Source organism: Pelodiscus sinensis, chromosome 1 (assembly GCF_052426305.1).
Source record: "Pelodiscus sinensis isolate ZL-2025 chromosome 1, ASM5242630v1, whole genome shotgun sequence".
Classification (NCBI taxonomy): domain Eukaryota; kingdom Metazoa; phylum Chordata; order Testudines; family Trionychidae; genus Pelodiscus; species Pelodiscus sinensis.
In genome coordinates this window covers 121900073-121927800 of record NC_143052.1, presented here as the reverse complement: position 1 = coordinate 121927800, position 27728 = coordinate 121900073, and the positions used below count along the sequence as shown (strand labels likewise).

Below are 27728 nucleotides of genomic sequence, written 5' to 3'. Positions count from 1 at the left end.
TTATATTTTCTTTAATTTGACTTGCTGATTAGATTAAAATAATGCCATTTTTTTCAGAAAAAAAATCACCTATCACAATACAGGAGATTATTATGTTAATGATATTGCAGTAAGTCTCCCTAAGAGTGTAACTCCTATGTGAGCATTTATTTGAGTAACCATTTGCAGTATTCTATGCAAATTATCTTTAGTGTTATGACTAGGAGGGTATAGCTTTTTCCTTAGTGATAAACCAATTATTATGTACAGAAAAGTCAGTGTAGTAGATAGCTTCAAGTTAAATGTATATATTTCACCCTCATACACACAAATAACCAATTTTGAGTGTTTACTATTTCCACGAAATCTCCTTAATAAAATTACCTTCATATATGTTGACAAGTTCAATCACACAGGGCAAGTTTTTGATAAAGAATGGTCACTTACTTTATACTAATTGTGATTCTTTAAGGTGTGCGGCCCACAAGGATTTCAGTTCTGGTGTGCACACACTTCATAAGTGTGAAATTAGATTCTTTTGAACAGCAGTGTTTGCTGAGGCCCCATCTGTGCCCCCGATGTTTTGATGGCATGAAAGCCAGAGTAGGCCCAACCATCCCTCAGGGAAGTGATCATGCTGTAGAACACATCTTGAGGAATCACAGTTACAGTAAGGCAAGTAACCTTGTTCAAATGATTGTCCACATATATGCCACTTCTGGTGACTCACAAACAGTGACCTCATAGTCAGGAGCTCTACTTGTACTCTGGTTTAAACAGTGGTTGCAGGACAGCTCTGCCAAAGTGCACATCAGCTCTAGAGCTCTCTATTAAGGAGTAGCACTAGATGAAAGAGAATGCCACATAGGCTATGTCTAGACTGCAAGCCTCTTCCGAAAGAGAGCGTCTAGACTGCACGCGGAACTTTCGAAAGAGCAAGCCGCTTTTTCGAAAGAAAGCACCCAGTGAGTCTGGATGCTCTCTTTCGAAGAAGCCCTATTTACATTCAAGAACTCCTTTCGAAAGAAGCACTTTCGAAAGAAGGCGTTCTTCCTCGTGAAATGAGGTTTACCGCCGTCGAAAGAAAAGCCGCGTTCTTTCGATTTAATTTCGAAAGAACGCGGCTGCAGTCTAGACGCAGGTGAAGTTTTTTCGGAAAAAGGCTACTTTTCCCGAAAAAACCCCTGAGTCTGGACACAGCCATAGAGAAGCTGCAGAAGTCGATGGGGCTGTCATCTGCAGATGGAGCTATAGAAATTGATTAACAAGGTTAAGTATAAAATGGACCCTGTCCTATTGCAGGTATGCATCCTCTGCACAGGAAGAGAAGGGTTTGTTTGCTTTACACAGGTGAAGCTACCCTCTCAGGTGTTCCAGGGAACTCTGAAATATCTTCCGTTGGTATCGAAGCTAGAAGCTTCTTTGCTCTCTTCCTCAGTGGTGACTCTAGTTGTTTGTTGACTGTTAAATTACTCTGGATTATCAAGCACTTCAATCCTGAGAAGGTCTGCACTAGAAAGCTCACCTCCACATCTGAGTGTTGGATATCGTAGATGAGGGTACCAAGTGCTTTGATACCAATGTGCTACTGTACTAGTAGGAGTATGGATAGGATCCTTGGACAGTACTTTGGTTATATAGTGACCAGCTGGTGCCACGGTATCAGTATAGAATACTAGGATTGGAAGGGACCTTGAGAGGTCAGTAAGACCTGATCTGGGCCTTGAGCTGTGTCCTGGCTAAGAAGCATGAGCTAGAATACACAAATAGTGGGATTTGTTTAATTTAGCCGCTCCCAGGGAAGACCCCAAGTCTGTGGTCACCCTGAGAAAGGTGTTCTTTCCTTCCCCCTTTCTCCAGCATTAGGGCAGAGTAGAGTTTAGATGCTCTTCCTTAATCAAAGAACGTGTCTTTCGCAAGGGAGAGGAAGGCTTGGACCACAGGCTAGACCTGTGGCTCCTCAAAGCACTCAGAGACAATCTGATCTAGTTTAACGGTTTTATCTTCCTCAGGGACAGAGGAAGCCCTCATGGAGCGTTCCAAGAGGAAAAGTTTAAAGGTGAGATTCCCTCGCTTTTTTTTAAATGAGATGACAAAAAAGCAAGGTACGGAACACTTGCCTGGAATATGTGCTTCAACGAGGCAGAAAAGGCACTTACAGCCTCCACTATTCAGAAGAATATTTGCCCCACAGAAGACTTAGGATTTGAATTCTGGTGTCTTAGATTCCACCCTCCTATAGGAGGCTCCAGTACCTCCTATACTAGTAAACTACTCATAATAACTAAATACAAATTAGAAATTGCACAGAGCACAGACAAAGCCAATCCAGCAGGGGTTCTGCCCATGGCAGAAAGACAGCAGAAAAGAGATGAGGAATAACTGAAGGCACACCACTAAAGAGTTCAATGTCATACCAGGAGAGCAATCCATGTGGACAATCACTCAAAGGCGATCTTTACAAATGTATTTGATGGTTTTTAATACTGTAGATCTAAAATCCACCAGGTTAGCAGTAAAATAATGGTGCTGCAACATTAGCCCATGTTGCATTTTCAAATGATATGTTTTTCCTCCTGCGTGGATTAGATGGCTTACAGTACAAACAAAGCCACAGTACACAGAGGCATAATTAACCTTTATACACACACAGGCAGTGCAGTTACAAAGGGATGTATGATCCTTTTATTCCAGTACCTTTGTATAATAAAGTTAACAAAAATATTCAAATATTAAAAAAAAAAAACCCAGCTGGCACTGCCAACTAATTCCTGTAGTAGTCTTAGAAATCCTAATCCTGTAGAATTTCCTTGTGAAGTCGATGCACACCAGAGTCACTGTATTGATATCTGCGCCAAGCAGGCCTGGTGATGCAGCTACCTGAGTTTTTTGGTTGTTTTTGTTTCTAATTTTGTGGAGTTTTGTTTTGTTTCACAACTTCCCAGCTTTCATATAGGAAGGGATAGAGCCACGCTGGGTAAGCCCTTCAAACCTCTTGTAGGTATAATTGAGGAAAACCCAGTCTTTGGATTTGTAGTCAGGTTCTGTTGTATTTGGCACTGGAATGTAGAAAGCAAAAAGAAATAATTAAAAAAATAATACTGCTGGTAAGAGAAGTTGCCACACAATGTCCAGCAAACAATCCTGAGGTTGGTTCTCTCTAGCATCATAAAAACTGTAGGCAAAATGCTGGTCCTAAGGTAATCAATAATTGTGAGTTTTAGCATTAACTTTAACATGGATGGAATATCACCTTGTATCTTTAAGGAAGGAATTGCCCTTGTATTGCCTACCACCACAAGATCCTGATCCCCAACTGTGACCACAATTAAAATAATAATGAAACAAAACAACAGTTTTTAGGAGCTGACACAAACACATCTGGTACCCTACCAGGAACAGCAGTGAAAATCCCAACAGAACTATACCACTCTAAGCTTTTTGCCTGCTCATTTTGAATTTCTTAGTGCTTTTGTTGGGTCTGTAGAGCATTTAGGAAAACTAGAAATATTTTACTTTATGAATATTTAATATTCAGTACTGCAATAGTATAGAACTGTCTTACAGTGATCTTGAAAATTGTTATTCAAATACATTTTCCTATAGTTCTAGGACAAAACTTGCAAATCTAAAAGTTAAGTTCATATTTGGGCATCTAAAGAATATGCAACATTTTCTGTGATACTGTGCATCACAGATGCCTGTTAAATGGAAGTAACAGATCCTCCGAATATCTTTAAAAATCCATGCAAATTAATTAGCTGCCTAAATAGCAATGTAATACCTAACTTTAAAAATTCTGGCCTTAAAGGAAAAAGCAAAACAAACTTGCCATTATATTGGAACCACTTCAGGGTTGTAGGAAAAAAAATTAAGATTTAGGGGAAGTGGGATGAGCTAAGAATAGTAAAGACTGAGGCCAAGATACTTACGTATGTATCTCATTCAGAGCACATACATAATATTGTTGAAGCCAGTGGGAGCTGAGTGATACTAGATATTGCATAATTCAATAAGAATTCATGCAGTTACATGCCTATCAGTTAAATTTCTATTCTGTCGTTCCCTGGGGCGGGGCCAGCAGGCAGTGTGCTCTGGTCTCACCCCTGGGAAGCGCCCCGCCAAACTGCGCTGCTGCCTCTCTATCAGAGAGGTCGTGGGGTGCCAGGCAGGAGACCAATTTAAAAAACAGCTCCCCATGCAGATGGACTGCCTGCCGCCCCTCATTGCTGCCTCTGAAACTCTGGCAGCAGTGTGGGGTTGCAGCAAGCTGTGTCTGCAGGGCTCCGAGCTCCCTGTGGGCAAAGGCTGATGGTGGGGGGGGGGGGGAAAGAGGGAGAGGAGGCTGCCACGAAGCAGCCTCTGTCTGTGGTGGCACGGCAGCAACCCCTGTCTGTGGGGGGTCTGAGCTCCCCACGGACAGAGGCTACTCCTCCTCCCACAAAGCAGCCTCTGTCCACAGCCAGCCCAAACTCACTGTGAAAAGAGGCTGTTCCATGGGTGGTAGAACAGCTTCTGTCATGGGCTGTTGCCAGGGACCAGCTTCTATCCACAGCAGGCCCAAGCTGATAGAGGTAGCAGTGCAGGAGCGAGGGGGGAAGTGGCACCATGGAACCAGTGCTGGAGGGAACCAGCTTTTAAGCCAGCTCCCCCCCAGCACTGGCTCTTGCTTCCCCTGCCCTGGCTGCCTCTGATACAGAGGCAGTGGGGGGGAGGAGAAGAAATGCATGTACTTGACAAGATTAACCAATATGCCTAGGCTTATCAGTTAATCATATAGTTGACTACACATTTGCAAAGTAGCGGCTGCTAGAGATGTCAAGTCAGGTCTTATACATTTAACAATCTCCTACTACATGCTGACCTAACTTTTTCAAAAGTGTCTATATGAGTTCCAATGAGAATAAGGCTCCTAAGTCACTTAAATGTCTAGCAGTCCTTACTATTGCTGCTGGTCATTCATTTCACTGCTTTTGAAATTTGAAAGACAAAGAATATAACATTTGCTTTTGGTTTACATTTCAATGGTATCTAACACCTGAAACCAATTAGTTCAATACATTTTAACAAAAATGTCACGATATTGTCTATATGGTGAAATCCTGTGTTGTATTCTATAACTGCTTACCATTAAGGCAACACACTTTCATATAAACACACTGTGTGTGTGTGTGTGTGTGTGTGTGTGTGTGTGTGTGTGTGTGTGAGAGACACACACACACACACACACACACGTACGTTAAGGTATGATCCAGCTACTTCAGACCTGCACCATATTTGAATTAAGATACTGGAAAAATGAATATAACAGAGATAAAAATTATTATATTTTGGTATGTTAGATGAGTCTGCCATTTACAAGGTCTCACCTGGCTGTAAAATATCAGATTCAGGAAATTCATCGAAATTGGAAGTGTCATCAATACTTTTGATTTCTATAGGGATTGCAGCTGGCCTCTCCCTGCACACAAACAATTAGATTAGTAATGAATAGTAAGAAAAGCTTCATTTAATTTCATAGCCTTTTAATTTAGCTTTTTTTATACAACAGGATGAAGAAAAAAGAACTTGTAAACAGTTGGTAAGAGTTTCAGCTGGTGTACAATGTTATAGCTCTACTGAACTAACACAATTTACACAAGTTGAGGATCTGACTGTAAAATGCCTTGCTAATTTCTGGTTTGATATCACAGGAAACTAACAATCAGTCTCTGAGTTAGTTTATATTAAAACAGTTCTTGTGAACTGAATTTGAATATGTCCTCTAAAGTTTGGCTTCCATGTGGGAAATATCTGTCTCCCTTTTGTTAAAAAAGGGCTCCAAACTGATTTCTAACCTATAGCTGCGTGATTCACTTAAATCAAGATTTGTAGTCAGGAACTGATGTCGCAGTTCCAACCTACTCATTCAGTCAAGTACTTACCTTGATAGGCTGGGTCATTCAACATGCAGCACTATGAACTCTACAGTTATTGTTCTGAATACCTTTTGTTTGTGATCACTGCTGCTGACTATTTTACCAGTGTGCTTCCTCACTACCTCCCACAGAAAGATTTAATTCATACCATTAAACTAACAGAGCAGTAACAAAGTAACAAATACTTGTAAAAGGGAGATTTGTTAAAAAGAGCTTCCCAAGTGACTTGCCTTAACATTAAACAAAAAAACAAACAAACAAAAAAAATCAAAAAAGCACACATCCATTCAAAATCCAATCATGGGTGTGAGAGACAGGAAATAGAGATAAGGTGGTAAAAGGCAAGGACACACTCCTCTCATAATGAACGCCTCATAATATCTTCTCATAATGAACATTCCCCCAGGAATTTAGCCATATCACTGGGGAATCTTGGAAGGGAAGAGAGGAGGCTATGTTATTGTGTTGCCAAATCCAGAAATTACAAATGTACTATTGTTCTTGCTGTCCACTGGTTCCCACCACACACAATAGAATATGAGGGAGAGAGCATAAATGCAAATGAGCTGCAGGATTGGGTGGGAGTGACCATCAAGTCCCAAGGAGGAATGTGGGCTCTCACATACGAAGGTACAATATTTCTAAGAAACAGGTTTACCTTACATCCTTAAAGGACAATAGTAGCAGCAGTCCCTACTAATGTTAGTTTTAAACACAGGGACCTCTCCTTTAACTCATAGCTACAACCTTTTTCCTTTTCATTCTCTTTCCTTGTGATATCTCTCTGTAGGATTTTTTTCCCTCATTTTATTTTCTGTTTTTTTAATTTGTACCTTCTCCTTAAATGAGCTTATCAGAAGGCTACTTGCTACCTGAGGGCAGAGGTAAAAGTAAGCAGATAAGCCCAGTGCACAGCTCCGGCAAGCGCTGGCAGAGCTGCAGCAAAAGTCAGCAAGGAGCTATTTAAAGAGCTGGCAGGGACATACCTGTAAGAAATTTTAAGTTACTTTCACTACAGCCTGGGTGTGATCAATGGCTGCTCTCTGGGGATGGGCCCCATGTATTTTTCAAAGTCATGAGCTATGTCTCAGCCTATTACAACATGGGAAGCTGTTGGAGCAGGGGAAAAGGTGTGAGGCTGACAAGGTATGGACCACTGCTGCCAAGGGAACAGCTGGAGGCGGGGAAGTGCATGTCAGGAATCCTCTTTACCTAACACCATTGCATCACCGTGAATTCTTTCTAAGGCGGAGCATGCCTCTTCTGAGATCAAGGCGGGAATTGCTTGTTTTTTCCAGTGGCTACTCTTCAAAAATAACAAGCTAATTAAAACAAGTTATTCCTGTCTTTACAGCATATAAAATGGTTGCTCTCAAGATCTCCATCCAATAAATAAAGCACATGTATATACCTGATATGCCCCCAGTCAACGCCTTCAAAAAAAGGATGATCCTTTATTTCCTCTACTCCATTACTACCAATTCTATTTTCAGAATCAATACAAAATCTGAAAGGGGGGCGGGGGGGAGAGAGAAAGAATATTACAGTCAATGCAAAAAGCAGCATATAAAATAAGCCATCATACTATCCTGTTGCAAAAATTTTATAAAGCCCTTTAAAATGGTTTAATCTTTGGATTGGTCAACATCCCAATGCACCTGCAGGGGGCGGGGGAAAAAATCACAGAAACGTTGCCAGTCACATTATAAAGGCACAATATTACAATGGTAATAGGTCACATTTCCCTTCCCTCCTCACGCTTTTGTGAACAAGTTGCTGCCAGTGCTGGTCATTATTCCAAACCAGTAATAGGAAGGAATTTTGTTTTAGAATTCCCATTTTCTCCACATGGTTTGGTGTAGAAGTAGTAACTTGATTTTCAAGTGTCCATTTCTGCTAAGTACTCTCTCTTTGTAATCAACCTCCAAAACCTTATACTCCCACATTAAACAGCAGCATGTTTCAACAGCAAGAAGTCAGTGGTGCACTGAGAGTCAGCCTTCTAACACTGCTAGTTTAGCCAACAGACAATTGGAGAAACAAGTGCCTTGTCAAGTGCCTTGGCCATCCATAATAGAGAAAACAACAAGGCTCTGTTCTAATAAACAACCCATCCCCTTTAGGTGCTGAGCCACCCACTGACCTAATGGGAGTTGAGTCCAGTCAGCAACTTGCAAATTGGGCTTTCAGTATGGTGCATGAAAATGTGCTGAACTCCCTGAAGCTCATTTGTGGATTGATAAGCTGTTTTTGTATACACTTATGGGCTGTGTTTACACTGCACCCCTTTTCCGGAAAAGGGATGCAGATTAGACACTTCGGAGTTGCAAATCCGCGGGGGGATTTAAAATATCCCCCACGGCATTTGCATTTACATGGCTGCCGCTTTTTTCCGGCTTGGGGATAAGCCGGAGAAAAGCGCCAGTCTAGACACGATTCTCCGGAAAAAAAGCCCTTTTCCCAGAGGATTTCTTATTCCTACTTGAAAGTAGGAATAAGAAATCCTCCGAAAAAGGGCTTTTTTTCCCCGGAGAATCGTGTCTAGACTGGCGCTTTTCTCCGGCTTATCCCCAAGCCGGAAAAAAGCGGCAGCCATGTAAATGCAAATGCCGCGGGGGATATTTAAATCCCCCGCGGATTTGCAATTCCGACTCATCTCATTAGCATCCCTTTTCCGGAACGGGATGCCAATGTAGACGTAGCCATGTTGTTTCTGAAAGTTGATTTGTTTAATTAGATGACTACTTGAGAGTAGAAGTGGAATCTGTTTCACACTAGAGCAGTAGACAATCTGTGCTCAGCAGCAATTGTTGTCCAGCAGAATAGAAAATTCTCTTGGTCATCTGAAGTAACAGAGTTAAAGGGGTGTATGTTCGGCAGTTGCCAACGTACTCAGAGCAATTTGTTTATCGGAATCAATATGGGTAACAGGCTATTTCTACATGATCACAACATCCAGATTCACAAAACATTTCACCTACCAAGCCTTCTCAGAAACAAAATCTCCTAGCCAGCACAAAGCAAGTTCTGACAGGCATTTCAGTAACGTGACAAGTCAGTCAGGTTATAAATTGACTAAGCCATACTCCCACAAGATGTAATATTTTTGCCTTACATTTGAATGGCACTTATTGAGGTTGAAATTATTTCCTATCTTTAAAAATATCAAAGCGCCTGCTGTGTTGTTTTGTTTGGCTCTGACTGTATGTGCTTTACTTGCTGGGTGCTGTTCATTTTTTCTAGTCTCCTGATAAATTAAAATGTTATTTTTAAAACATTCTGTCTCTGCTTCTGGAAACCAACATTCCAAGAGATTTGTAATTGCATTATTCCTATTCCCTCATGCAAAGCATTCAGATGTGATTTTGGAACAAATTATTGTGAGGTACAAATGAAAAACTGAAAAATTTACCAATAATGGATAAAATGCGTAGGAGAAAAGGGCAAAGTGGGAGAGGCACCTGAAAGAGATTTAGACTTCTCTTTCAACCCAAAACTTTCTCTGCATGTAAAAGTAAAAGATGCTTTGATCTCTGACTGGATCACTGTGGAACACGGTTCATAATTTTTACGGTGCTTGTGACAGAAGATTGCTTCTAAAGTTATAGCCTTTGAAAAGTGACTGTAAGAAAGACTAATGCAGTCTATGAATCTAATGCTTTATAAGATTAAGTGTTATACTGTAAAATCTATTATCACTGTTCTTTTCCTTCTTCCTCATGATCTTCCCTTTATTCTAGCTCTCTCCCCATCTCTTATATTCTTTCAGGACCCTGTCCTAATGCAGACAAAATTTCCATTGAATGGGGATTCTATCTAGAGCTGTGAATGGTGAACCAGTTAACTGGTAAGCATCACACTTAATGGGTGATTCTTACTGGTTACGGTTAACTGGCAGGGGCTGGAGCAAGGGGCTATTCCAGGGGGCTTATCTGATGTGGGGAGGGTGGAAGGTGCTCCAGCCCAGCTACAACAGTCCCCGCCCACAATATGCCAGGCCAGAACAGGCGGTAGGGGCAGGAAAGGATGGTTCCAGCCCATATTGTCTGGAGTTCCCCCCCCCCATCCGCTCCTAATTAAGCAGTTAATTAGTTATACATAAACTGATCAGTTAACTGATTAAACAGGAATTTATATCTCTAGTTCTGTCATCCTCAGCTTAACAGGATCAGGTCTTTAATACATATGCATTAGTGTAATTCAGGATTTCCATCCTTAGGGTCTATTCTTGCTCCCACCAACTTCACTGGAAGCTTTTCGTTAACTTCAGTGGTAGCAGAATCTGGCCAGCAAGCTGAATTTTCCATTTCTGTAAGATGCCTCAGGAAATGATCATATGGGGAGAAGGAGATGAGTTTAGCACCTTTCTACCATGCACAATGAGTTTCTCCACAAGGTGCAAAAGTAACGTAATGGAAGAGGATCCTGTCTATGGGTCTGAATGGCCACAGGAGTTTAGTTACCAACCTTAGAATTAAGTCCTTTGCTTTCTCTGAAATGGGCACCTCTGGAGGAAATATCAAAGTTTCTTTCCAGTTCATAACTTTCCTATACGTTTCTTGTGGTGTTTCAGAGCAGAAAGGTGGATATCCTATATAAAAATGGAAAAAAGCTTAATGAGCTTTTCCAGCATTAGAACACATGCCCAGGTCTGAGCCGACAAAGCTATTTCACTACCTCTCCCTGAAAAATTTCTGCAAGGAAATGTCAACAAAAATAGTCTCTCCTGGAAAACTATAAAATCAACTACTGGACCAAACTACAGTACTAAGGGAAGTTGTGCATTATCTATCTCAATGTCTTCAGAGTAAGGGTGGATTCCTTTCTGAAAGATCTACTTAGCTGAATACAAATTGTCAAGAAATATAATCTATGCTATCATGTGCCGAAAGTGTCCGTCTGCTATGTACATTGGACAAACATCTCAGACACTTCGCCAAAGGATTAATGCCCACAAAACAGATATCAGACAAGATCACAAAGAGAAAACAGTTTCTTGCCATTTTAACCAGAAAGGACACTCTCTCAATGACTTAACCACCTGCATTCTGCTACAAAGACCTTTTACATCTGCACTTGAAAGGGAATCCTCTGAACTGTCATTCATGTTAAAATTCGACACTTTCCAACAAGGACTTAAACATTTGAACTCTCACCCCCATTACCAAGATAGTTTCCCCAATTATCACCTCTAATACCATTAACTCACAAACATCCCACTCTCCCTACCTCTAATATCATCAATTCACAGACACTTACCTTCCTTCCTCCCCCCCCCCCCTGCATCCCCCTCCTGTTCTGCAATGTGATTTGTCCTTTTCATATTTGTTCATTTTTTTTAAATTGCATCCTTTGGTATATATGGTTGTGACTACTTTCTTCCACTATTTGATCTGAGGAAGTGGGTCTGGCCCACGAAAGCTCATCATCTAATAAACCATCTTGTTAGTCTTTAAAGTGCTACATTGTCCTGCATTTTGCTACAAATTGTCAGGTTAGACTTAATAATAATAAAAAAAAAAAAGTAGATTAAATTTTACACCTCATATTAAAACAGGAGATCAGACTCAATCACGTAGTGGTCCCTTCTGACCTCCACATTGGTTACATACCTATTAGCATTTCATACATAATCACTCCCAAAGACCACCAGTCACACAACTTGTTATATCCAGTCTGCATAAATACTTCTGGGGCAATATAATCTGGGGTTCCAACAGTAGAGTATGCCTGGGGGGGAAAAACAGAAGGTGGGTGGACTCTTCATATGGGTTATACACTCACCATTTAGAGTTCTGTGAAAATCTTACTAGAATTACTGTATAAAGTACAATACTGGTATTTAGTGGGAAAAGGAGAAGAAATCTGATACATCATCACAACACATATAACCCAAAGAAATGGTTCATTTGGATATACAAGCAAAGAACCAAGATAACTTTGAAGTGAGACTTTCAGAGTAGAGAGACTATACAGACTGAAATATCAATTATTTCTTAGATCAAATTAATTTATTCATTTTAGTCTACTGTATTACTAGTAAGTTACAAAAGAAGTTGGAAAAAAATGTATATTCAACATCTGACTCTCCTGAAACACTAAAACTGTTCTGCATATGGGCTTATTTGCATTACAGAATTAATTCAGGCATTTCCCCTAGCACGGCTCCTATTCACACACAAGAGTGTGGTTTACTGTAATAGGCTCGCTGGCCTATTCTAGGGTACTGGTTAAAACTAGAGCTGGTCAGGAATTTCCTGACAAATGGAAATTTTGAGTGCCACTCAATTCTACTTGCTAATGCTAATGACACTCAGGTAACCTGTCTATATTACTGTAAGAATGTCGGCTCAATCACCATTGCTAATAGTTCTCCAATGCTTTCCCAAACAGGCAAGTTCTCTTGTATTTCACTAGGAAATAGTCACAGAGGGTATGTCTAGACTACATGCCTATGTCGCCAGAGGCATGTAAATTAGACTACTCGACATGGTCAATGAAGCCAGGATTTAAATATCCCCGGTTTCATTAGAATAAAAATGGCCTCCACACTGTGCCGGCTCAGCTGGTCATTGGCACAGCACGGCAGTCAAGACATGGATTAGTCAACAGGGAACACCTTAGCTGACTGCTCCCTTATGCCTCGTGAAACGGGTTTACTGTAACAGTCGACAAAGGTGTTCCCTGTCGACCAATCCGCGTCTTGACTGCCGCACTGTGCCGTCAACCAACTGAGCCGTCACAGTGCGGCAGCCATTTTTATTTTAATAAAACCAGGGATATTTAAATCCCGGCTTCATTGACTATGTCGGGTAATCTAATTTACATGCCTCTGGTAACAGAGGCATGTAGTCTAGACATACCCAGAGTGTGTCATCTTACTACAGTGCCAAGAACCATGGGATGATATCTCAGAAGTGCTAGTACCTCACAAAAATGAGTGCAGTGCCAGAATTGATACAATCTAGTCACACTCAAGTGGCTTTACAATTTGGCTGCTCACACTCAATCCCACCTAGCAGCTCACATCCTACTGCCAATCATCCAAGTTAACTGTGCAGTGATGACACAATTTAAAGATTATAAAATAAACAAGTAAAAAGAGGTTTTGAAAAACAAAAGATTCTGATATTTTAAACCAGCTCAACAAGGAAGGTAAATTTCATCAAGAAATGCCGAAGTTAAAAATCAGAAAGCAACGTTTGCTTGGCAGTACAGCACACATGCTGTGTTTGTTATCATTTTTTCCTCTTTATAAATCTTTTCAAATACAAGACAGACATGTTTTTATTATTTTTTGCTGGTTTAATATATTCTAGTTTGTGACTTGCAAAGCAAACAATCAGTTGTACAACGTGGTTGAATTACACGGTTGTACTCTTTTTGAATTTCCTCACTTATGCCCTGATCACACAAACACTTGCTGTTAGCATTAATTCTGTGTATTATAATAGCACTCAGAAGACCCAACTGACGAAGGAGGGGCCTTCTGTGCTAGGTAATATAGTAAGAGGCAATCCCAGCCATAAAGAGTTTGCAGTTTAAATGGTTAGAAGGTTGGAGGGGAAACAAAAGCCCAAAGAAGTGAATTGACTTGACAGAAGGTCCTGGACAGAGCCAAGAAACAACAGTTACTTACCTCATAACTGTTGTTCTTCAAGATGTGTTGCTCATATCCATTCCATGTAGGTGTGTGTGTGCAGCGTGCACATGTCAGAAATGTTTCCCCCAGCAGTACCCATCGATCCAGCAGGGGAACCCCCTGGATTAGTGCCACTATACTAGCCAATATATACCCCTGCTGGCCCTACACCCCCTTGGTTACTTCTTACTGGATCACTCGGAAGAAGGGAAGGTGGGCAGGATTTGAAATGGACATGAGCAACACATCTCGAAGAGCAACAGTTACAAGGTAAGTAACTGTTTGTTCGAGTGATTGCTCATGTCCATTCCACGTAGGTGACTCCAAAGCAGAAACCCAAGGAGGCGGGGTCGGAGTTCTACCTTCCACTGAATGGAGGACAGCCCTACCCAGGGTAGCATCCTCCCTTGCCTGATGTGTCAGCGTGTAGTGATATGTAACCCTAGTGGAGGATTTCCTACTACCCAACAGTATCTTCTGAACACAAGCCGAGCACTGAAGCTCTGCTGCTGTCAGCCACGAAGCTTCCATGCCCTGAGGTGTGGGGAGCACAGGTCCAGGTGTCGAAGCCTGCCGCAGTCCTGTGTAATCAGGTCCAGGACCAGCGGGAGAGCTATCGGCCTCTCGCATGACAGGGTCAGGCGGGGTCGAGAATCAGTGCTGCCTGAGCCATGCTGGGGAAATGAGGATCAGCAACGCCCCAAATTCCCACACCTGCAGGAGCACCCTGTGGACTAGTGGAAACAACAGGAATGCGTAGAGCAGACCACTGGCCAGGAGGTGACCAGTGCATCTCCCTGAAAGCCCTGGCCCCATGTGGGAGCAGAACCTTGGGCACTTCCTGTTTTGTCATGTGGCAAACAGGTCCAGAAGGGGAAAGCCCCACTTGTGGAAGATCCAGCGGGCCATGTCCACTTGTGTCTGGAGAAGGATCTGCTCAGCTGTTTCACCAGATTGTTCTGGGAGCCCAGGAAGCAGGAGGCCAGTGGGTGAACGTCTGCCCCGATGCAGAGATCCCACAGGTGAAAGGCTTGTCAACACAGGTGATTGGAATGGGCCCTGCCCTGCCTGTTGATGTCTGTGACTGCTGGTGTATTGTCGGACAGGATGAGTACTGACTTGCCCCCGAGTGAGGGAGGAAAGCCACGCAGGCAAGGTGGACCACCCGTAACTCCCTGACATTGATGTGCAGGGAGAGATCGTCCCTAGTCCACATATCTTGTGTCCGTATGTCTCCGAGGTGGGCTCCTCAGCCTATGTCTGATGCAGCCGTCGCTAGCTGGAGGGTTGGAAGAGGCCTGGAGAATGGTACTCCGGTGCAGACCTGCTCCTCCCAGGTCCACCAAACCAGGGAGCAAAGGACCTCGGAGGGAACAGTCAGCACTCTGTCCCATGGATGAAAGGATGGGTTGTGAGTCCGCACCAGCCACATCTGCAGTTGGTGCATGCAGAGCCTGATGTGTTGGGTGATGTATGTGCATGCAGCCATTAGACCCAGAAGCCGCATGAAGTTCTGGTCGTGGTTATCAGGAACGTCTGCATGTCCCAAACAGCCGACCTGAACACTAGGAAGCGGGACCTGGGGAGGGATGGGGTAGAGGGATGGGAAGGAGGAGCAAGGTGATAAGGGCTGATATAGCCTCTGCCACCATTTCTAGGACCCAGCAGTCGGCAGAAAGGGAATAGGCGATCCCAGAAAGGGAAGGGTAAGTCTGGTAAGCTGTCCTCAGGCCTACCCTGAAAAAAAAACTCTGGATGGGGCCCCGAGGACTTGCTAGGCAGGCCCTGTCCCTGATTCTGGGCCGGTCGGGGATGGCACCTGCCGTTCCTCCCATTACCATTCCTGCTGAGGTGATGAGAGAAGTCAGGGTGTACTCCCTGCTGGTAAGGCCTGGGGGCATTCATGCCTGAGAAGGATTGCCATTGGGTAGTTGGGGTGTGGATACCCAAGGACTTGAACATGGCCTGGGTGTCCTTGAGACTGTGCAGACGTTGGTCTGTCTGCTCAGAGAACAGAGATGAGCCCTCACAGGAGAGGTCCTGAATCGTATTTTGGAGCTCCGAAGACACCCTGGACCTTTGCAGCCAGGAGTTGTGGTGTGACACCAATCCCCTAGCCACGGCGTGTGCAGCTGCATTGAGGGCAGCCTGGAGCACAACCTTAGAAATCGCTCTGCCTTCTTCCGAGAGGGCTCTAAACGCGGGCCGAGAATGTCTGGAGAGCAGTCAGGTAAACTTGTCCATGGGGCCCAAGTGTTGTAGGTGTAGCGGAACAGCAGAACCTGCTGGTTCGATATGTGAAATTGGAGGCCTCCGGATGCACAGGCCTTCCTTCCTTACAGGTCCATCTTTCTGGCACCCTGTTCTTAGGGGTGGTACCCTGCCTCTCCCTCTCCTTCACTGCCTGGACAACCAGCAACCCCGGACGTGGATGAGAGAAAAGATATTCGCTCCCCTCCTGGGAAATGAAATACTGCCGCTCAGCCTTCTTTTCCATTGGTGGAATAGAGGCCAGGGTTTGCCAGAGGGACTTGGAGATGTTGGCCACTGTTTTATTGATGGGGAGGGCCACTCTGGTAGGGATGTCAGACTATAGGATGTCAGAGTCCTCTGACACCCTCTCAGCCTGGACCCCCAGGAGGAGGTCCTGGTTTGCCCTCAAATCCATTGAGGGCACAGAGGGGAGAGGGTTGCCCAGAGCCTCATCTGGAGAGGAAGATGAGGACCCCTTCAGGCCTGTCTCCACAAGGACTGTGGCCTGCGAGGGGGCTTGAGAGGCTGAACTACGGGGCCCTTGGTCTCTGAAGGACGTGGGGAGATCTGCCCTGGCGGGAGCAACTGCTCCGACGTAGGAGACCGAGTCAGTGGGGTGACAAAGGAGGTGCTTTGGACCCAGAGAAGACCAGCTACAGTCTAGAAGGACCCACACCATCGCTCTGACAGTAGGTTCATGGGGTCCAAATCGGCCACTGAGATGGAGCTGGTGCCAGTAGAGACCATGACAGCTACACCCCCAGTACAGGACCAGCTGTGCCCACTGGTGCTGTTGCTGATGGGCAAAGGTACTGCAGGTGCCGTGATCGGTGACGGGAGTAGGACCGGTGCCGAGACCGGGATCTGGATCCCCTTGATGACCACATGGACTCCGCTTCAGAGTCGGTTGAATACTCCAAAGCTGACCAGGGTGGAGCGGAGGCAGCCGCAGCTGGTGACCCTGCTTTCGGGTCACCAGTTCTGGCTTGCCCCAGTGCAGACGAGGGGGAGAAGAAAGAGGCATGGCTGGCCCCGGGCCTGGTGAGCTCTGGGCAGGCCAGAGGTCATGGCGGCCGGTGCTGCATTCACTGCCGCTTGTCCTGGTGCTGGGTCCGGTGCGGAGGCCAGGGTTGAGGTTGCTGCAGTTGGCGCAGTGTCACTGTTTCCTTGGTTCTGGTGCTGGGGCGCTGGGTGCCTTAGCCTCCAATTGGTGCCGACTGGAGTCCCAATCCTTGCCTGAGGCTGGTGCCAAAGTAGGAGAGGGGGACAGTTTAAGCCCCAGCAGCCTCGAAGGCCTCCGGAGTCAAAGGCTCTGGGAAGTCCCCCAAGGGACTGGTGTCCCAGTGCAGACTGAGTCATTTGTCTGACCGCGATGGTCCAGGCTCGGCGCCTGAAGATGCAACATGTCCCACTTGTGGGCACATGCCATGGAGGTGACCTGCCCTTGCTAGGCCTTCCTTTTTTCTGAGGCACCGGGGACTCGGAGCAGTGCCAGGGTCTGCATGGTGTCAGTGAGGCACGCAAATAGCTTGATGCCTCCTGCACCGAGGCTGGTGCGCTGTGGGTCGGACGCCATGCAGGCCACAAAGCCACCTCCATTAGGATGATCTTGAGGCGTGACTCTCTCCCACCTCATGCGCGGCTTTAACGCCTTACAGATTTTACAGGCCTCGGACAAATGGGCCTTGCCCAGGCACTTAAGGCGGGCAGAGTGCGGATCGCCACAGGGCATAGGCCTCTAGCACTTGTCACAGGGCTTGAAGCCTTGCAACCAGAGCATTCCCCACCACACATGCCAGGTGCATGGAGCAGGAACCACGGTGAGTTCTTAACTCAGGAAACACCACTTAACAACTACTTAAAGAAAAACTGATAAGAACCATAACTATGATATTAGAACACAGAAATTTAATGCTGAGTAACTGCAAAAGGGCACTTGCTAAGCAAGAGCAGAAGCATGTTCCAACAACCGTCACAGGCAGTAAGAAGAAATTGAGGGAATGGTTGCCCAGCAGGGGTATGCATTGGCTGGTATAGGGGCACCATTCCAGGGGGCTCCCCTGATGACTTGACAGGTACTGTTAGGGGAAAAATTTCCCACCATGAGTGCACGCTGCAACACACCCCCCCAATATGGAATGGATATGAGCTATCACTCGAAGAACACGTGCTACAAGCGGTGGGTCTCCATGGCTTCATGCTATGCACATTGATACCACCTGAAGATCTGCCCCCAGGTATTGTGACTGCATTTGTTGTCTTCACTACTAAATCACACTGCCCCTTGACTACAGTGGGAGTTCTCACACTTAAAGCTAAGTACATTCATGTGAGCATGGCCTTTGAGGACTTTGTCAGTAACTTGAACATTTTAAAAACTGTGAATTTTTAAGATCTGTCTCACATTTGTTTCTACAAATATTAAATATGTTCCACTATAAAAAGTGACTCACCAGCTGACGCCTGTTCTTCTTCCATGTTTCTGCTTTTCTTTTTGAGTTCATATTCTGAAATGCTTATTTACAAAATAGAGTTATTAGACACTATATAGATTTGTGAAAGAGTACAAGAAAGAAAGAAAAATCAGCCTGATTGATAATGTCAATTTACAAAATAATCTTTTTGTACCTCTGAAATGCTATATAAACAGGGTTTTTTGAGGTGGGGGGGGGACACGAATTGGACTAGGAAAAGGAAATGTAAAACAATTCTAAGTTGCCAGGATGAAGAATGCAACAGTAACAATAATGATGTTAATGATAATGATCCACTGAGAAATCCTTAAATCACTGTTAACTAACCAAAGTTCAACACCTTTATGATGGGCCTGGTTGTGTGTGTGTGTGTGTGTGTGTGTGTGTGTGTGTGTGTAAAAAACACACACACACACACTTGCAGAATAAAGTTAGAAGTGAAAAATAAGGCATTTGAATTAAAGCACAGAGAGAATTTAGATCAGTAGCATATAATTATCTACCACTGAAATGTAACCATGATAAACAGGTTGACACCCTTACAATTATGAAAAAGTGGCATGAGAGCATTACTTATTCCAAGTGATGAGGACATTCTAGCTGAAAGACTATTTCCAGCAGCACAGAAAAAGGTCCTTTAACATTAGGGGGAATGAATTCAATTCAAAAAAGTGCCACCTACAGAATCACCAACACCATCTCCTTCCTGTAATTCTTAGCTGTTCTGTGGACTGTTCTCCAATTCAAAACACAACTCAACCCAACCCAGTCTTGCTTAGTCCCTGAATCCTAACAGATTTAAGATTACAGTGTGGAATGGCTTCAGTCCAAAAGTCGTTGAATAGTTTGACTAGAATACTTACAAAAGTCACTTGGTGGATTGTGCGTAAGGTTCCTATAGAATTCAGTTCGATGAGCTTTCTTTAAACCAGTACATAGTCCAAAATCAGATAGCTTCACATGACCCTACAGAATCAGAGAAGATAAAAACTTCATTGAGAAAGTTGAGCCTTAGAGGGAGCACACAATTTAACAACATTACCTGCTCCCTTCAGAAATGAGTAAACTACAGAATTATGCAGGATTAATTCTAGAGGGCATCATAACTAAATCTTTATACATCAAGAAAACATGATTTTTTTTTCTTGCCTCCGCTTTGTAATGAATGAACTATGCTAATTTATTCCAAAGAATTTTGTTTATTTGATTCTTAGAGTCAGAGGGGGGAAAATGGAAAAGTACAGTACTGTTTACTAGGAAGTCTCAACTAGGATGAAAATATACTTTTAAAAATAATATTTTTATCAGTTTTATAGCTAGATTTAGAAAGATATGTAGTGATCAACAAACTCACTTTAGGGATAGTTTAGTTTAGTTTCTTGGCTCTCAAAATTTTCTTCTAGCCAATAGACTGGTCTTCTGATCAGTTAACAGATAAAAAGCCAAATGAGATAACTGCATCATCTTCTACAATGTTCATTTTAAAGAAAAACTGAACACTTATTAGCACTGGCTATGTGTTTTGCACTTTATGTTTTTTGTAAAATAAAAGCAACAGCTGAGGTATGTGCAGCTTAAGGCTACAGTCTGCAAGTATATGGACATTGTGGATGTGTCTTTTCCAGCTTCTAAGAAGATGCACATTGAAAACACTTTCAGTAAAGTAAAACAATGTAGTACTACTTTTACTATGCTAATTATGCAGATGTTCTAAATGATAAAACGTAGGTAGCAGATTCTGACTTCACTTCCACTAGTTTAAACCCTGGCCTAATGCTGTTAGTTTCAATGGTGTTACTTCGGATTAACACTAGTGTAGGGAAATTGACATCACGCTGTAGAAGTTTAAAATGTGAACAGTTTACAAACAAATTACATGCCTTGGCATCTAGCAAGAGGTTATCTGGTTTAATATCTCTATGGATAAATCCCAGTTGATGAATGGCATCTATGGCCAGCACAGTTTCAGAAATGTAAAACTGTGTTTCCTCTTCTGTTAAAGTGTCTTTCTTCATAAGTAAGGTCATCATGTCACCTAACCACAGAGAAAAAACACATTAGAAAGATGAGTGCATTTTAATTACCAAGCACAGTTGTACTGGAAATGTCAGTAGATTCTATTAGAACCTTGCAACTGACGACTTTGTTTCGTGCCCCCACTTTGGGGAAACCACCAATGGGCCTATGCTGCTTTGTTTACTTAAATGAGCTTCCTTGGCTGGAAATGGCAAACTGGAGCCAATGGGAGCTGCAAGGCTCCACTGTTATGGACCTGTTAAGTAAACAAAGTGGCGCAGACCCACTAGCAGCTTTCCCAAAGCACCCAAAGAACACTTTGTCAAACACTGATCCAGGAACTGCTAGCTCAGTACACCCATTGTTACTCTGCTTCAAGACCTGTTCACAAAATTGGACCTTGCAGGAACCAGATGAAAAGTATTAACTGGATTTTTAAGTAGGGTACATAGCGAGATGGAATTGGTTTAATTACCTAACATATACCACACAGTAATTGTTTTCAGTAATAGCCACTTCCATAGATATTGGCATCAATAGAGAACAGCAGAACATCTAATTACAGGAATTATTTCAATCAAAACCACAACTATGATTACAAATATTTTGAAGGCCCAGGGGGAAAAAAATGCAGGAATAGTTATATCACTGACACTGGAATTTAACAGTGTAAAAAGCCCATAATCATCAAGAATTTAAGATTAGTTTTGTCACCCACGATCTTAAAAAAAAGGAACAAACACTGAGCAACTGAATTCACTGGTTTGCTTTTTACCTCCAGGTAGGAACTCCATGATCAAGTAAAGATTTCTTTTATCCTGAAAACTATAAAACATCTTCACCACCCAAGCACCATCTGCTTCAACCAATATATCTCTTTCTGCTCTGATATGAGCAACCTACATGAAAAGAGAACAAAAAAAAAAAAAGTGTCACTCATCTCAAGGACAGTTATTACTTAAATATTAACCTGTATTTCTAGTTATTGAACCAATCACTGCATTGTTCATGATCTCTGATGAAGAAACTACAGTCCTCTGTCAAAGTGCAACAACAGGGGAGACAGCACTCTGGTCATTGAAACGAATTACTCTAGAGTCAGGCCTGTATGCAGGAATTTCTGGGGTGTGTGCATTTTTTTTTGGTAAATGTGGACGGCAAGGGTATGAATGCACCCTCATTGTCCTCCAAGTAAGCAGGGAAATCAACCCCAGCTGGCCAGACGATGGGAGAGGGAGGCTTGGATAGTGCTCCACTCCTGCCTTCCCCAGCTGGCCAGAGTACTTACTTGGGGGACTATGGAGGTGTTTTTGCACCCTTTGCACTCCCACTGCATACAAGCCTGAGAGTAGACCTCATTAAGAACTGTGCCTAACTGATGTGCTGAAGAGAACTAAGAGACTGACACAAAAGGCATAGGAGGGAATTGAGAGAGAGGAGAGAAAGAATGAGAGAAAGCTCTCTACAGCCGTGGTGTCCAAGCTCTCTACAGCCATGGTGTCCAACCTATTCTGAAGCAGCAGCCATTACAGTGACTACTGCTAAAGCGAACTAGCCACACTCAACCAGCCAAAGAGCCACATCTGGCTAGCATGTTGGACACCGCGACTCTAGAGATCTCCCCTGCTTCAGGAGGGCTCTGTAGGGCAGTAAGCATAAAATAATACAGGGTATAAGAGTGGTGGAAACACACGGACTAAGTCTACACTGGCATGATTTTCCAAAAATGCTTTTAATGGAAAACTTTTCCGTTAAAAGCATTTCCGCAAAAGCACGTCTAGATTGGCAGGATGCTTTTCCACAAAAGCACTTTTTGCGGAAAAGCGTCCGTGGCCAATCTAGACACGGTTTTCCGCAAAAAAGCCCCAATTGCCTTTTTCGTGATCAGGGCTTTTTTGCGGAAAACAGTACTATGCTGTCTACACTGGCCCTTTTGCGCAAAAGTCTTTCGGAAAAAGACTTTTGCCCAACGGAAGCAGCATAGTTTTTCCGGAAAAGCACTGATGATTTTACATGAGATCGCCAGTGCTTTTCCGGAAATTCAAGTGGCCAGTGTAGACAGCTGGCAAGTTTTTCCCGCAAAAGCAGATGATTTTGTGGAAAAACTTGCCAGTCTAGACATAGCCATGTGGTAAATAAAGTGCATGGAGTGTTTGCTTTACCAGTAAAAGGTCCCTGAACATTGCATGGGCTTGAAGAGAGTAGGAATGAACAATAACTCTACATGGCAAATTCCTGATTTGAAATATCATCTCAATGCATTCCCAAATCCATTGTTGTTTGTAAAGGGTGTTTCTATTTGAAGAAAAATACTCAGCAGCTGAGCAGTGCTTGTGGAAAAATGGAATTTTTGAATTATTGAAACTGGCTATGGATTTTTTTTTATTTCATGCAAGATTTTTATCTATTGATGCAGCCCTGCAAATCTGCAGATACCCACTTCACATCCACAAGTATCTACATCCACAGACATTTATGTGGACATCCATAGCTCATTTTTGCAGATACAGGAGCGAATCCAATTTTATATCTAGAATACTGCAAATTTTCAGATATCCGCAGATCATTTTTGCAGATGCCAATACAAATTTTGTATGTGTGCTGGGCTCCACATATTGAAGTATAAAACCATGTCAAGGTTTGGTCTGTAATGCAACTTTTCCAACTGTGAATTCATAGATACCAACAAATAGCTGAAATGTTATCTGAACATCAATGTGAAAGCTTGGTACAAGTGTAGAAGCTTGTCTTAAATCGTGTGGAAACAGTCTGTCTGGCAGAAGAATGGTTCCATCATCAAGAGAGGTAGGTAAAAAACAAGTGCCTGAGCTGCAATGAAATAGTGCTATTTTGTTAACTGAATACAACTTACTAGCAACCTAACGAAAAGTATTAACCAAGTGTTCATAAAATCCACTGGGAAATATCCTAGGTTTTGGGACTCTTTTATGAAAACAATCTACAAAATAGTACTGGACTGGACTGGTGGAAAAGCACCTTGACAGACTGTTTTTGTCTGCAGCACTGTTAGTTGGAAGAACTGTGACACTCTAAGGCGTAGCATTTCAGTGGAGAAGAGGTGTGGTCCAGAAAGACTATGTCGGATAAATATTTCCTGTGAGCTCTGATGTAACTCGGCAACATCCTCTAGACAGAACTTAAGGACAATGTAGCTAAGCTCTGTATCCCACTGGGTATTTTCTAATTCTTAAAGAATCTGAAATATGATTGAAGAGTTGAATCACTCCCTATCAGCTGAAGTTCTGTCTTGCAGACAGATAGATACAAGATGTTAAATAGAAGGAAATAATCTTACAGTAATCCAACTTTCAGAACTATTTTCACCAAGCCACAGAATCTGATCTTTAATGCAACTTCTTCTACTGCTCCTCAACTCTATTGCCCAGAAATATCTCTGTGAGGATAGTGGTCTCCCCATTCCTCATTCTGTCACCTCTCCACAGAGGCCTATTCACTTCAACTTATTTGCCTGTCCCAATAGATTTCTTTCCTCCCTACCTCCTATTCAGAATGAGGATACCGCATACAATTAAACACAGTTTAAAAACAAATTATGACGATCTCTCCCAGTGACAACATATTTGAAATTCTGTAGATTTTATTGCATTTGTCTCTAATGCATTGTCCCTACAGAACACACTAAGCAGTGTAACATTCAGCAAATCTACACTCCTTACTGATTGTGGGTTGTCTATATTGTAGCCATGACTGTAATTTCTGCACCTGCTTCGATAGAGCTAGTATATGTGGTGAAAACGGTGTAGCCCAATTATTAAATGTAAATATTTATAGGCAAATAGGTCTCAGTCTACAACTGAAAACTATTTATTAAAATAAAGTTTGAGAATTAAAGATTGTTTTCTTAAACCCAGAGGTGACAGTTGTGTTTGGAGTTCTTCAGCAAACCCCACAGATGTACAAAATTCAAAGCTTTAATTGACTGAATATTTTCCTCCCCTCTTTCTGTCCACCAAAATAAACCCTGATATTTATCCAGAAACATTAATAATTTTGTACTGATTTGTATCTGTTTTTATTGTTGTGGTAATAAACACTGGTAATTCCTGAAAAAAGCAAAATAATAACTGAAAATGAAGGCCCTATCTGCACTACATAATCTGAAGAAAAAAAGGGCATTGTTCATCACCCCAGGAGTGTCCAAATATAACACTTTGCAAAATGCCATTGTTACAAATAAAGGCTAGAAAATAAGGTATTACCATAGTGTCCTGGAGCACTAGTCATGGACCAGGAGCCCACTGTGCTAGCTGCTGAACAAACAGAGGATGAAAAGATGGTCCCTGCCTCAGAGAACTTGCAATCTCAGTAATTTCCTAGCATAAGCAACAGAAACATAAAAGGTATTTACTATAAACCTAGGCACATTCCATTCCACAAACCTGCTCTTTTTCCAGCATATCAGCTTTTCTCAAAATCTTCATTGCATAAATATGACCCGTATCTTTCTTCTGGACAAGTCGTACCTAAAATTAAATAGATAATCATCCTTTTAATATGGTTCACAAAATTGTGATATCTTGAAGGATTGAAAATGGTTGGTGCTTAAAAGATCTCTTTGATTTTAAAGTCATGAATACATGAAAGAGAAAAAACAGGACATAAACCATACATACTTATACACCAAATTGGACTTTAGATATTTTAAATATCTTTTTGGGATGGTCAGTGTTTTGATAAAATTAACAATCAAATTGATTACTACATGGTCTTTAGCTCAATGGTGCTAATTTGTACAGGAAAGTCTTATGGCTTGTCTATACTCGCACATTTTCTGAAATATCTATTCCAGATAACTCCTATGTGGACACTGTTTTTCCAGAATAAATATAACATTTCAGACACATACCTCCCCAAATGCTCCTCTTCCTATAACTTTCAGAGATTCAAAATCGTCCAAACCAAGCCTTGTCCTCTTCAGTCGCAGGAATTCTGTTTCTTTGCGGGCATGTTGTGACCTACGCAGTTTTTTCTATGGAAACATATTGTGATAATTAGAAAGTTTCTTGTAAGTTAAGTAACATATATAACTGAAAATATCAGGAATATATAAACTATATTTTAGAAAAAGAAAGTTTTAGAACATAGGAAATGTAATTCTCCATCAGATCCCCTAGTCCATCTAGTTCAATAGTCGGTCTTTGACGTAACTTGCACTAGATGTTTGGAGGAAGGTGCAAGAAACCCCAAAATAAGCAGGTATGGATGTTCAAACTCCTAGGAAGAGCTTATCGTAATAGTTAGATATTGGCTTCTGCCAAAAAAAAAAAAAAAAAGATTTTAAAACCCTTCAGTTCTCCATGTTTAAAGTTAGTAACATTAATATTTTTAAAACAATGAGGGAGTTAGTGGGGAATTTTTCAATTAAATGTTTTTTGGTCTGAAAATGTTGATTAATCAAATCCAAAACTTTTGGTGGAAAAGGATCAGTTTTGATGTTTTTTGGAGAGCAGCTGGGACAGTTAATTTCAGAATTTTAAAAATGGGGAAAAAAATAATCTGATTTTCCCATTCAAAACAATGTTTTCTATTTTGCATCTCAAACTAGTTATACTAAAAAAAGTAAATGGTTGACACTGAAACAAAACATTTAGAAATAAATGAATCAAAATATTTCAGTTGACTCAAAACAGGAGTGTGTGGGGGCTGGATTTTCAGTTTACAAAAATATTTGAGATTCCAACTTTTCATCCTGATTTAGGACAGAATTTTTTTCAAACTTTTCCATGAGACAGGAAGAGATTGTCCAAGAAATTCTTGCTCAGCTTTTGCTGCACCTGTATTCCAGCTGCAGGCATGCTACTTGCATAAAGAGAGACTAATACAATCAGGTAGAGTGTGTGAAGGGGTGTTTAGTTACTGGTTTCTACTACACATGAGAAGGAGAGAAGACACTTTGTTTAAAGTACATACCACTGCTCAATGACCTAAATACACCTAATTAAAGTTCTTGAGGTGGGGTAGAAGTGAGACACAAACATAGATGCTAACTGGTGACATTTCAAAGTATTGCTTCCAGTGATGCTTCAAAACTTGAACATTGAAACAAAAGAGCTTCCAATCATCTACATATGCCACTGGGTAAAATCCACTGGCTCAGAAGACAATTCTATTTTGAAGTGGGGCAGGTGGGATAGGTCAAGAAAAGCAAAAGCACAGGTACTATGAATTGGATGGGGGTAAAAAAGAAAAAGGCAGCTGTGGGAGAACAATTAGGTAGCTTGCTGGGCAACTGAGATCCACATTTTTCATTTACACCAAAAACTACTTGTGTAAGGCAGCTTGATGGTCATTGCAAATATGTTTTAGTATACAAAAGTGTCAAAGGGCTTCATCCTGAAAGATGCTAGTACAACACCTTCCAGTGATGTTAATAGGAGTTTTAAAGGTACTGAGACCCAGCAGGATCAGGCACTGAAGTAATACATTTTTATACTAGATTTTTAAATATCATTTAAAGCCACAAGATGGCATCATATGGCCACTTGCTCTCCACTCATTCTCTAAAGAATAGTAATAGAGATGTAGCAGTGTTAGTCTGGTCTTGCTGAAACAAAAGACAGGACTATTCAGCACTTTAAAGACTAACAAGATGGATAATTAGGTGATGAGCTTTTAAATGCACCAATACAAGACCCATCTGAGGCAGACTATTGTATTCTTCAATAAAAGAACCAATGTAATTGTAAAGTAACCAATGTATTGTAAAGTTCAATATAAGAAACAATTATGTGAATGGCCACAGCAACGCAATTTAAAAGAGAAAATGTTGAAAGATCTAGTGGGTGTGATTCTCTTCTCACTTACACTGCTGTGAAGCAGGGATACATAAATCCTTTACTGCCCTAATGCTGGTGCATGCTAGACCCAGTGTTTTAAAAAAACCTCAAGGTTTGGTTCAATGAAAATATAAAGCCACTGAAGCAAATTCAACCCTCGGGTGAGTATATGCAACTCCCACGGTCTATAGTGGAATTAGTTACCTGCTTGAAGTTAGGTACATAGTTAAAACAGCCTGCTGAATCAGGGATTACAACCTAAATCCGCTCCCCTATGTATTTTGTCTTCTGCCTATGTCATCCAAGTGTTTCTGGTCCTTTTTTCATTCCTTCTCCACACCTGAGCGTCAAACAAATTCATACTCCAAAAACCAAGGGTTGTGTTACGTTCTTCTTAGGTGCCTCTATCTTATTGGATCATGAGTACCAAACGGTGTGTGAGCAATCTTTTTTATGAAAAAATTAAAAGCTTATGAGGCTTCTCTTATAAAAACTCAAATGTGGAGTTTGTTTACAACAGCAAAACTTACAATAAAAAAAAATATCAGTGTCATGTTGGATAATAAGACTCTTAACAATCAACCATATACTCATCCAAACACCAGATCTGAACAACCACCATGAAATA

The 27728-nt window shown here is 42.0% G+C and overlaps 1 protein-coding gene across 3 annotated transcripts in view; it reads right to left on the bottom strand.

Moving 5' to 3' along the window:
• Positions 1-955: 955 nt before the first annotated feature.
• STK38L (serine/threonine kinase 38 like) overlaps positions 956-27728 on the bottom strand; it is a 61391-nt gene continuing 34618 nt past the window's right edge. For all 3 annotated transcript variants that reach the window (XM_075899022.2, XM_014575773.4, XM_014575772.4), the window contains exons 4-14: positions 25171-25293; positions 24704-24787; positions 21058-21181; positions 20147-20301; positions 19130-19232; positions 18246-18307; positions 11510-11627; positions 10365-10488; positions 7309-7404; positions 5349-5440; positions 956-3038 (exon numbers count right to left, since the gene is read on the bottom strand). In XM_075899022.2, coding sequence (XP_075755137.1) covers positions 2911-3038; positions 5349-5440; positions 7309-7404; positions 10365-10488; positions 11510-11627; positions 18246-18307; positions 19130-19232; positions 20147-20301; positions 21058-21181; positions 24704-24787; positions 25171-25293 — 1209 coding nt within the window. In that variant the 3' untranslated portion in view covers positions 956-2910. The remainder of the gene's footprint in view (positions 3039-5348; positions 5441-7308; positions 7405-10364; positions 10489-11509; positions 11628-18245; positions 18308-19129; positions 19233-20146; positions 20302-21057; positions 21182-24703; positions 24788-25170; positions 25294-27728) is intronic.